Source organism: Lacerta agilis, chromosome 7 (assembly GCF_009819535.1).
Source record: "Lacerta agilis isolate rLacAgi1 chromosome 7, rLacAgi1.pri, whole genome shotgun sequence".
Classification (NCBI taxonomy): Eukaryota; Metazoa; Chordata; class Lepidosauria; order Squamata; family Lacertidae; genus Lacerta; species Lacerta agilis.
The window spans coordinates 79,683,125-79,695,692 of NC_046318.1; the positions used below are offsets into that span (position 1 = coordinate 79,683,125).

The 12,568-nt window shown below is 39.2% G+C and overlaps 2 protein-coding genes across 2 annotated transcripts; both read left to right on the forward strand.

The window, feature by feature from the left end:
* The first annotated feature begins 305 nt into the window (after positions 1-305).
* LOC117050478 (proto-oncogene Mas-like) lies at positions 306-1,295 on the forward strand. The gene has a single exon (XM_033156142.1). It carries the CDS (start codon positions 306-308, stop codon positions 1,293-1,295), a length of 990 nt encoding a protein of 329 aa, XP_033012033.1.
* Positions 1,296-11,328: 10,033 nt separating this feature from the next.
* On the forward strand, positions 11,329-12,300 carry LOC117050479 (mas-related G-protein coupled receptor member H-like). Its single transcript, XM_033156143.1, has one exon. It carries the CDS (start codon positions 11,329-11,331, stop codon positions 12,298-12,300), a length of 972 nt encoding a protein of 323 aa, XP_033012034.1.
* Positions 12,301-12,568: the final 268 nt, after the last annotated feature.

A 12,568-nucleotide genomic window follows, 5' to 3' on the forward strand; every position in this document is an offset into this window, starting at 1 on the left:
CTAATGCTGTGCGTGCAGATTTTTTATTTTGAGGAAAAATCCATAAATCCTCAGTGAACTGCATTTCCCCAATAAACCTATGAAGCTGATAAGTTTTGCCAAACATTCCAATGAACAATATTCCTAAAGTGTTTGTTTGTTTATCAGTGATGAATTCCCACAATAGCACTTCTCTTTTATTAACGTTTGAGTGTCTTGGTTAAATATGATTGAACTTTATAAGCAATACTGACTTCACATTTCTTTAGTTTCTCCTGATAGGAAGAGCAATGCAAGGAGTAGCTCAAAAGTAGAGATCCGGCAAGATGAGCAATGATGGCCTGGAATCCTGGTCCACTTTGAATGCTTCATGGGAAGATATTGGAGCAGAAAATGGAACTGACTTCCTAACCCCCCAGGATGGTTTTGATCATGAATCATCACCATATAATATAGCAGCCATTATTCTAGATTTCTTAATTCTAGTTATTAGCATTTTTGGATTAATGGGGAATGGAACTGTAATTTGGTTTCTTGGTTTCTGCATGAAGAGGAATCCTTTCACCACTTTCATACTACATCTGGCTGTTGCTGATCTGGGGGCTCTCATATGCTTATGCTCTGTTTCAATTATGGGTCTTCTGCAGTCACCTTTTACTATCTTAAATCCCTATATGTTTTTGTTTCATTTGTTGTTCAGGTATTTTTTTATGTTCATGTACAACACTGGTCAATATCTGCTGACAGCCATTAGCATGGACAGGTGTGTTTCTGTCGTCTTTCCCCTTTGGCATCAATGCCACCGACCACCACACTTTTCCACCCTTGTGTGTGCCACAATATGGATCATTTGTTTCCTGCTCACTGTCATCTGCTGGATTCTTCCTAATTTTCTGCTTATCGAGGATTCCATTTTCTACCAGCTTCTAATGAATGCTATACTTTGCCTCCCACTCATGACTGTTTCTACTCTTGTCCTGTTTATAAAAGTTTACTTTAGATCACAACAGAGGAAGAAGGCAAAAGCTTTAACAGCCATCCTACTTGCCCTCCTCTTCTTCCTCTTCTTTGCTTTCCCATATACCTGCATTTTATTAATCTTTCTTTCCAATAAGCTTGTAAACTTTAGTGCATTATTTCTTGGGCTCTTATGCAGCTGCCTAAACAGCAGTGTTAACCCACTGATTTATTTCCTGGTTGGAAGAAAGAAACACAGTCGGTCAAGGGAGAGCTTGAAGGTCATATTCCAGAGGGTTTTCAAGGAGGAGGAAGATTGCAGAAAGAAGGAAGACGCTCAGGTCCAAACCCGGATCTAATGACTGCAAAAAATAGAATCCACTTGTAAAAAGACTATGAACTCGGAGAAGCATAGGAATCTTTTAGAGCCAAAAACACCCAAATGGCTATTACCTATTGAAATCATTATTGTAAAAAAGGTAAATATGGAAGGAACTTGGGGAAAATATAAAGATTTGTTGGAAGAAAGAGAAAGGAAGCTCAAGTTGAAGAAATATGAAGATATTAAACAGTATTTAACAGGATGGATACAGTATCACCAAGTAAATAGTAAGTTTAACAGAGATATGATGCAAAAAGGCTTCCTAAAAGAACTTTCTCCATTGGAAACACATCTGTTACAAAATAATAGTAAAATAATTTCTAAAATGTATAACCTTCTGCTTGAATAGGAAGTCAAAGATGAAATGGTAAAGGAGACAATGATTAACTGGGCAATGGATCTGGGGAAGGCTATACAATTAGAACAATGGGAGAAATTATCGAAAGAATGGTGGAAATTTACAGCCTCGGAGGGGATTAAGGAAAATATGATCAAAATGTTTTATAAATGGTATATTACCCTGGTTAAATTACACAAAATGTACAAAACGAAAGATAATCTATGTTGGAGATGTGGTAAAGAAACAGGGACATTTATACATATGTGGTGGCACTGTGGGAAAGTTAAAAAAAAATTGGATTCAAATCTTTGAAGAAATTAAGAAAATATTGAAGTATAATATTTTAAAACATCCAGAAGCATTTTTATTAGGCACATTAGATGAAGGAATAAAAAAAGAGGATGGAAAATTATTTCTCTATGCGGTAGCGGCAGCAAGGATATTAATTGCGACATATTGGAAGATACAAGAAGTTCCTAATATCCAAGAATGGCAAGAGAAATGATATAGTTATCTGGATTTGGCCAAGCTAACAGAATTAGTAAGAGGAGAAAGTAATCAAAAATTTCATCAAAATTGGGAGAAATTTGGGGAGTATATGAAAAAACAGTGCCCTACCATAAAAACTTGGATCCATTTCTAATCTTCCGTATTGTTAAAGGGGGGAAAGGACAGGGAGTCATTTAATTTGCAAGGCATGTAGATTAGTGGTAAAGGGAAGCAGTAGTGAATGATTTAGTCAAAGAACCCGAGAGGACGGCAAGTGGAAGACTTAAGAAGTTGATAAGATTCAGTGTTGAATGCAGGCATTATTATCTATTTTGTTGGATTAATGAGTTTTGATTTATTTTTGTTAGAATGAATGAATATGTGAGATTTGTTTTGTTATATTTTATTTAAGATTTATTTGGCGTATTTTGTTATGTTGATACTTATTATTAGTTATTCTTTGTTGTTGTTTAGTTTGTTTTGTTTTGTTTTGATTGTATGATATGACATAATTTTCAATAAAGATTAATAAAAAAAGACTATGAACTGAAAGTGGAGATGACAGATGTACCTTTCCCAGTTTATGTTTGCTTTGTAACACAAAGCCAATAATAATAATAATAATAATAATAATAATAATAATAATAATAATAATAATAAAATGATTATGTTTTCCCCCAGAAGGCTTCATTTTCTATCTCTTCTTATATTTCTTGGTATTTGTTCAACTCTGAACCCAGTGTCATATTATTATGAATATATATGTTAATATCCACAGATTGTACATCTCTGAGGAGACATAGAGCTAAACCCTCATTTCCATTTTTTCAAAGGCTGATTATTATTCATTGAATTTATATACCACCCTATACCTGGAAGTCTCAGATGAGTGAAGTCTGCAGTTCTTTGTGGTTCTTTTAATTTCTTCTTAACTATTTCATTATTATTATTATTATTATTATTATTATTATTATTATTATTATTATTATTAAAAAATCTACTATACCAGGTTATGCAGTGATGGTGGTGGGGTTGTTGGAACAAAAGACAAGAAATGGCCAGTGGGCCATAATGAGATATTTGCGCTGGGAAGCATCCTAGAAATCTCATGAATAGAATTGGGGATTGATGTCAGGAGGTCTGAACAGTGAGGGAAGGGAATGATACTGACACCTGAGTGTTGGATAGATTTTACAGCCAAGCAAATTCAGAGCTCAGCATTTCATCCTTCGCCATGTGAGAGATGGACAGAGAGACTGTGAAATGAGGAAGCAGAGCTGAGTAGAAAGGTATTTGTCTTAAGGCTTCCCACCTCTCCTCCACTTCCCACTGACCCTGAAGCTATAGTACAACAAATATATATCAAACATAAGGCACCAAAGTGCATTATCTTCATGTTATTTTAGATGCTGTTCAATTGTGCAGCAAAGCATTGTCACCTGACCAATTAATGTAAGAATATATAATATTTCAAAAAGGAGGAATGAACTAGCTGTTGGACTGCAGCAGAAGGATTGAGCCCAAGGACTGAAAACTGCTAAATGGCATTGAGAACATTGCTAAAGGGAATGAAGTAAAGAAATATTCACATTTAGTGCTCCAATGTTTGAAGAAAACAGAAGAAAATATTTTCCCCAGATTTATTTATTTTTTTAAAGTGCATGATGGAACATTCCACCAGTACAATCCCTATTTTCTGTGCTATTTTTCTAGAAAAGAGGTGCAGAAACTCACCATAAAGGCATCCTTTGTTCTCCTATAATAGCCATGTCACCCACCTGAAAGTTGCCGGAACTGAGTTCTGGCAAGTTCTGGCTGGAAAAAAGCCCTGCTTATTATATGGATGTAGTGATATAGAAATTATAACTATGTGCATATAGAAATCCACAAAATTCTGCCATCTACACCTTTATAGGGCAATGTGACAATTAGCAGAAATGATTCATATATCAATGTTTCTTTATCATTCCAATAAAGTTTTTGGGAAAAAACACCAGAGGATACGGGGGGGGGGGGGATGATTCCATATCATGCCACAATGCACTTTCCACTCAATGCTAGCCAACAAGCCTATATCCAAAGCAATATTCCCCAGATTTTTTTTTGAAAAGTGCATGATGGAACTTTCACTCCCTGTGTGAAAAATATCTGTGCTATTTTTTCTGTGCCATCAAGCCTCTATCCAAAGCTACGCTAGACTCCTTTACATGGTGAAGAACCAAAATCACCATGGATAAAGACTCACCTTGACACATCATTCTAGTCAACACTTATTAAGAAGGATTGGGATGGGGCATGAGAATAAAGCAGTCAGGTGTAACAGTACAGTCCACTCTTCATTTGCAGAGCAAAGAGTAACCTCTGAGCAGGGGAGAAGATGACTGGGCTCCTCTTAGCTTTCCACTGGCACAACTTAAACGACCCACCACAATGTGCAAAGGCTCTAATGCAATAGAGAGGCAGCAAACTGCTCACATAAAAGGCTAACCAAAAAACAGCCTGAGCAAGTAACACTCATCATCAGAATGGCACAAAACACCCAATGGGTGGCAGGGAGAAATTACTGTCTTCAAACATGGCTCCTGCAGTCTCTCTCTCTTTCTCTCTCTCTCTCTCTGCAATTAATGAAAGTAAATCTGATGCTTCAAAAGAGAGGAATTAACTTGCTGTTGGACTGCCACAGAAGGATTGAGCCCAAGGATTGAGAACTGGATGTGGTCTGAGGTCCAGATCTTTAATCATCCCCATAGTGTTCTGAAATGCTTTTGCATATATAATTATTGCATATATAGTTATTCTCCCCAAAATATCATTTTTGGGTTTGATGCTTTTGTAACTGTCTCCTCTCACAGGAAACACCCAACTATCTTCTGCATATGTCCAAGCAAGATAGCTCTGGTGGCAGATAACAATGTCCTGGCATTTAACGGTCATGAACATGTTCCCAGCATACTATTCTCACACAGAGTCTTCTGTATCACATATTTCAGTCTCATATGCAGTAATATCAAGTTGATACTTTCCATGTTTGGGTTCCTGTATCCAAAACTTTGCCACCATTGTATAAGAGGCTTGCTTCAGTAGATTTATGTAGCTCTGAGAGGAAGAAAATTCCGTGGCATGGGATATGGAATGAGTGAGTGGGGGGGGGAACTGAAAACTAGGTGGAATGGGGCATGCAGTCTCAGTCTCTCTCTCTCTCTCAGACAGGCAGGCAGACAGGCAGGCAGGCAGACAGACAGGCAGACAGACAGACAGACATAGAAATACCATCTCTAGGTCTGGCTAGATTGGAGCCTTATTCAGATTGAAAAATTATTTTTCCTTGCCACCAGGATAGAATAAAGAGTACTCCATATCAAATAATAATAATAATAATAATAATAATAATAATAATAATAATAATAATAATAATAATAGAGCTTTAAAGAATTAATGCATCTGGAATTTGGCAGAAGTGTGCCCAATTTGCACCCAAAAATGCAGATTGTCCTCCCACACATGTCAAAGTTGTCCCAAGGGGGTAGGAAAATTAAGGAGATTAAGGCCTGCCAGTGGAACATCACGGGGGAGGAGAGTACTGTTGTGTTTAGAAGCTGTTTGTGGGCTTCCTTGAAGCATCTGTTCTCCGCTGTGAGACAAGGACAGTTAGCTGCATGGGCCACTGATCTGATCTAGCAGGACTCACTTTTTTGTTCTTCAGATATAGTTCTGCTCCCCAGCCTAAGTTCTTCCGTAGCAGAACCAACAGCAAGCTGATTGCTCTCTTAATACATTGGTTACTATTTCTGTTAATGGGTCAGGTGACACTCTAATCAATGAAGATATTTCTCCAGATAGGGACAAAGAGAATTTGGACTTGCTTACCACTTGCAAATTCACTCTGCTGAAGAGTGCCTGCCGGGCAAACTGAGCTTTGGGAGGCAAGAATCTCCTCTTGAGTTTGTCAAATGCTATCCTGAGACCCAATGCACAAAAAAACCCATCTTATCACATGATGCTGGCAAATGGATTACACAGAACTCAAGACACATGGGAAAGACCCTACACATCTTGCTAAGAACCAGATGAGGCATCTTAACAATTTCTGCAAATCTTCTGATTGCATACTTATTCCAGCACCAATTGCTGCTCCCACTCACCATGCCTGGGGGATGCTGAGCCAAAGTTTTTGACAGGTATGTAAATATCTAATTTTGATGTCATTTATTAGCTAAGGTAAGAGGGTATCTGTAGCTGAATGGCAATGCTGTGCACTATTGGCTGATAGGTGAGCCAAGCTAACTCCCTGGAGTCTTGAGTTAGAAGGATACCAGATGGATGGCTGGTGTAGATGGAAGAAATTTTCAGTTCCCACATCCAGGCAGAGCAGAAAGTAGCACGCAAGATAGACTAAAGTTTTGTCTAATGCTCTTCACGTTGTCAAAACAAAATAAAAATTTCCTTCCAGTAGCACCTTAGAGACCAACTAAGTTTTTTCTTGGTAGGAGCTTTTGTGTGCCTGCCCACTTCTTCAGATACATTCACATTGTAAAAATCTTCCTTTCTGGCTACTCAGGTAAGTGTGTGTTTTCTATTTTTAATATTTCTTATCAATCTCAATTTGACTTGAGTTTTATTTTATGCACTTTTGTTAAAAATCACATTTTAATAACAATAAAATTACACATGCCTTCCCAATTCTTTCTGGCTTTTCTTTCCCTAATCACAAGAGCTGTTCAACTCCTTCTCCCACTCCTCTTCTCCTCTACCCAGCCACCCCACTCTCAATGTCTACGATACAAGAGGTTAGTTTCAGATCTTAAGGCTGAGTCAGAGAGCAGAAGCGGAGACTTTGAATTTGCAAATTATATGCTTACAGATGCTGTGTTTTCAGGTTTTTTACTCAGAAGAAAAATCCGTAATCTAGCAGCAAACTTCATTTCCCCCTATGGCTTTGAAACTAACATGTTTTGACAAACTTTCCAGTGGACAATATTCCTAAAGTATGATGAGGATGAGGATGATCATTAATTCCCAATATAGCCCTTCATTTTTCTTATTGTACGAGTGTCTCAGTTTAATATGGCGAAAATTGATAATAGCCATATCTGGCCCAATTCAAACTACACAAAATCTGACTTTCACCCCATCATCAACCTAACAATGAACCAATCTATACAAGCAATACATTTTTGGACACTGCTATAAAATTACAGGATGGACACATAGACACCACCTTATACCATAAACCAACTAACCGAAAAACATATCTACATGCTTCTAGCTACCCTCCCAAACATACCAAACAATCCATTGTATATAGCCAGGCCCTACGTTACAGCCGCATCTGTGTCAACTCTACAGACAGAGACTCTCACCTAAGAGATCTACAACAAACCTTTTTTAGAACTAAAATATCCACCTGATGAAGTTAAACAACAGATCAACAGAGCCAGACTGATACCCAGAGAGAACTTGCTGCAAGACAGACCCAAAAAAGAAAATAACAGAACACAACTAGTAATCACATACAGCTCCCAAGTTAAAACAGTACAACGCATCATCAGAGATCTACAACCTCTCCTAGACAATGACAGTTCTCTTTCTCAAGCTCTGGGAGGAAGACCTTTCATCGCCGACAGACAGCCACCCAATCTTAAACAACAACTCACCCACAATAATACAAAAACAGGACTTAATATGTACACTGGTACCAGAGCCTGCAATAAACCCAGATGCCAACTTTGCTGCCACATACACCCAGACAACACCATTACTGGCCCCAACAACACCAAACATACCATCTCAGGACTATTTAATTGCTCATCTTCTAACATGGTGTATGCCATCAAATGCCAACAGTGCCCTTCAGCTCTCTATATTGGACAAACAGGCCAAACCCTATGCCTAAGTGGTCAGCATCTAAAGGACCTTGAGCAACAAAATAATCTGGCGATTATAAAGAAACGCTGTCCTTGGTACGCCTTCTTTCCCCTTCCCAGTTTGATTCTTTGCCATCTTATTTGCACAAATTAACCATTCCAAAATTCAGACGCGCCTTCACGCTAGCTAGATTGGATGTGCTGCCCTCAGCGGTACTCGAGGGCAGATTTCAAAAGATCCCAATTGAAAAAAGACTGCCCTTGCAGCAACAGCAACTTGGAAGCAGTGGATCATGTCCTCCTGTCATGCTCCCTCTGTAAAGATCTGAGGCTTGAATTTATTACTCCACTCTTACTCACTATCCCAGGCCGTCCATCTGCGAATACGTTGTTCTTTCTCTTATCGGATCAAAATGAGCTGACAACAACAAACGTTGCTAGATTTATTGAGGGCACAATGAGATTAAGGGCCACTATTTGAACGACAATCATAACCATTTGGTCAATCTTTTTACCTACTATTGTTTTTAATTGCACATTGTGTATCTTTTGTTGCAAGGGCTGCTGACTATGCGAATAAAATTTTCAGTTTTCAGTTTAATAATTAGAATTTCCTCCTTGACTGAGGCCATCTGCCCATTTGAAAATCCCCTCCGTCACGTATGGTGCCCTGACAGTGTGGGAGAGGGCGTAAAGAGATGTGTTGATCTCTCCAACATCCTACTGAGAAGAAAAACTGGATTCACTGGTGGATCTAGTGATGCTTGCAATGCTGGGCTGGAAATGATTGAGTGGCAATTTTTTGTCAAACCAGGGGTAAACTTGATCAGTCTCATAATCTTGTAAATCGCAAGAAAATTGTAAATCAAGCAGAATGGGGGAAAATGGGAGAGAAGGAGAGAGAGAGAGAGAGAATGAAGAATATGAAGATAAGGGGAGAGAAAAGCTGGGAGAGCAACAGCATAAAGTATCTTTGGATGGGGGTGGAAGACAGGGAGCCAAGCTACTCTTAAAGGTCCATGGGCAAGATTGCAGCTTTGCTAAAACTACACGCTAGCTGCAACTCCACTATCACTTCAAGAGTAGCTTAAATCAGGATTTCTCCTGGCAAAAGAAAGGAGCTGTGGTGGCTTAATAGTTTCTGTGGTGGTCCAGCAGATTTGGGTCAGTAGGAGAGTATGTTATTGTGAGACATGATCATGAGTACACATGTCCAATCCCAGCCACATGAATTCTTAAACTTCACCAGGCTATCAAAAATAATGCCCTCTCCTGGGGCTGCCACCAGCAGAGCTACTAAAAGGGCCTGCTCTGTTGATCTTAATACCTTGGGAGTGGAACCTTATAGAGAAGAATGTTTTGGGGCCTAAGCTATTAGGAGCTTTAAATATTGTATCTATTATACAAATATCTCTGAGTTTATTGTGTATCAGTGATGCTGGTTAAGCATGAAAAAATAAAGAGAAGTTCTGACTGTCATCAGAATAGATATTTCTCCTCATTGCATCACAGAGTAGCTTTCTGGTTCAGCCACAGAGAAAATGGAAATGAGTGGGGGGGGGGTAGTCCTAAACTTGTTGCTGTCAGCTTGAGAAAACATCTGTTTTTTCCTTGGGGTTGCAGTCATTTCTGCAAATCTTCTGCCCTACGTAGTTATTCCAGCACAGGGTGTTGCATGTCTTATTGTTGTCCACTCATCATGTCTAAAGATTGGTGATCAACAGTTTCTTACAGGTATGTGAATGCCTCAAGTTCATTTAATTCATTTGCAAAAGCAGGAGGAGACCCAGAGGTGAGTGGCAGAGAAGTACATGCTTCTAAGGCAGGAAGACACAGGTTGAATTCCTGGGGTCTTCTGTTGGAAAGATTTATTGGTTTGTTTAATTCATAAACTAAACATTAAAAGGGGGCTATGTTAGGACTTCCTTTTTCCAGAAATGAGTCTGCACTTTAAAGCTCCATGCCATAGCCTTAAAGTGTGGGAATTGAGCTTTAAAGCACAACCCTACATTGAAAGTGCAGGGGAAAGGTAAGTATGGATAATTCCATGGTCCCTCTCCATAGGCTGCAGTGAGATGGGAAAAGAGGAGCTAGTGGACAATGCATGAACAGAACAATTAGAGGAATTTTGACCATGCTTACTCCCTTATCAAGGGATGCTGGTGGCACTGTGGTCTAAACCACTGAGTCTCTTGGGCTTGCTGATCAGAAGGTTGGCGGTTCGAATCCCTGCGACGGGGTGAGCTCCCGTTGCTCAGTCCCAGCTCCTGCCAACCTAGCAGTTCGAAAGCATGCCAGTGCGAGTAGATAAATAGGTAACACTGTGGTAGGAAGGTAAATGGCGTTTCCATGCACTGCTCTGGTTTCAGTGTTCCATTGCGCCAGAAGTGGCTTAGTCATGCTGGCCACATGACCCGGAAAAACTGTCTGCAGACAAACGCCGGTTCCCTTATCATTCACCATTTTGGCTGCCCTTTTTGGAAGCCATTCATTCTATACTATCCTTTCTAAAATGACTAGGATTTTTACCACAGTATTCCAAGTGTAGAATGACCATAGATTTTTATAACTGCATCATTTTATTGGAAGTTTCATTTTTAATCCTTTTGCTAACAATCCCTAACACTGAATTCTCCATTTCTCAAAGCTGCTGCACAGTTTGCCAGCATTTTCATCAAACTATCCACCACTTCCACAATTCATGGTCATTCATCACTAGTTCAAATCCCTTTGAATGAATATAGAGCTATAGATACCTTGTATATAAATGGTTTTAGAGCGTCTGGCATAAAACTTTACCAAAAACTTTGATGGCGGCTTCTTGTCCTTCTGTGTAGTTGCGGCTGTTGCTGCTGCTGCTGCTTTTTAAATATATATATACTGAGATGAGCTTTGCAATTAACTATTCCCCCTTCCTATGCAAGCAGAGTTTTAAGAATGCCTGAACAGAGTCCACTTCATGATAGGACAAAAAACTTATATATGACTTGGTAGTCTTCTAATCACTAGAAAATGTGCTTAATAAGTCTTCTAGATTTCAAAAGGGATTGCCTGTAAACTTTCAAGCAATTTCTAGCACTCATAAGGACTCTTCTATTTTTATAAAATAAAAACTAAACCTGTGAGGAGGATGACTTTTGCACCGCATATCACATTGTTCTGCTGCCCCATGGTATTTTGCAATCTAGAGATGCATCCGTGCAATAAGGTTCAGCTTTACAGACAGAACTGATTCAATCTTTCTTTCTTTTTTCCTAGGAGAAGCCATACAAAACATAGCTGAAAAGCATAGATTGAGCATGATGAGAAACGATAGCATGGAATCCCTGTCCTTTTTGGATACTGCCGAGAAGGGAAACCAAACAAACAATGGCACTGAGCTCCCCCAAAATAACAATCCCTATTTTGAATTAGATGCTCAAGAAATGGCATTGATTATTATTCCCGTCTTTATTTTTGTTATTAGCATTTTTGGACTTACTGGGAATGGAACAGTCGTCTGGTTTCTTGGCTTTCGCATGAATAGGAATCCTTTCACCACCTTCATCCTGAATTTGGCTATTGCAGACCTTGGGGTCCTCATATGCACAATTTCTTTGATGATAGTGCTAACTGTGTTTGAATTTTCACCCACATTGGAAAGTATCGCCTGGTTAACACTTTTATGTATCAGTACTTTCTTTTTCTACATCACTGGTCAATTTCTGTTGACAGCCATCAGCGTTGACAGGTGTGTTTCTGTCCTCTTTCCAATTTGGCATCGATGTCACCGGCCACAGCACTTGTCTACCATTGTGTGCGCCCTAATATGGATCCTTACTTTCCTATCCATCGGATTATGCAGTTATGCTTCTTTGGCGTACCTTTTTGAGAAACAATTTTTCTTCCTCTTCGTCTTCCTGATTCCTCCTGTGCTTTGCTTTCCACTCATGATTATCTCCACAGTGATCCTGCTTATAAAAGTTTGCTTCCGATCACAACAGAGGAAGAAGGGAAGGGTCTTAAGAGCCATCCTTCTTGCTCTCCTCTTCTTCCTCTTCTTTGCTTTTACATTCAGTTTCATGATTTTACTTCTTCTTCTGGGGTTTGATATATCAGAGCCTTCACTAATTGTTGGACACTTATGCAGCTGCCTAAACAGCAGTGTTAACCCACTGATTTATTTCCTGGTTGGAAGGAAGAAACACAGTCGGTCAAAGGAGAGCATGAAGGTTGCATTGCAGAGGCTTTTCAAGGAGGAGGAACATGGAAGAGCGGAGCTAGAACTCCAGGTCAGAAACCAGATATGATGCTTCAGAAGAATCAGAATGATTTACTTTTCTGCTCAGGAAGTCAAAGAAACCAAAACAAATTGTGATTATTTAATGGATAGTACAGTCTGTGAATTATTGGGCTACGTACGCACAAACAGAGACATATATCTCATTGCATACAACAACATTCAAATGTAGGCAAAAACTGCATCATTAGCCTCAGGAAACCTCATTTCTTACAGTTGTGCCAAATTGGGTGAAGTCATGCTAAAGTATTGGTTTGCAACACCATATAAGATGGAAT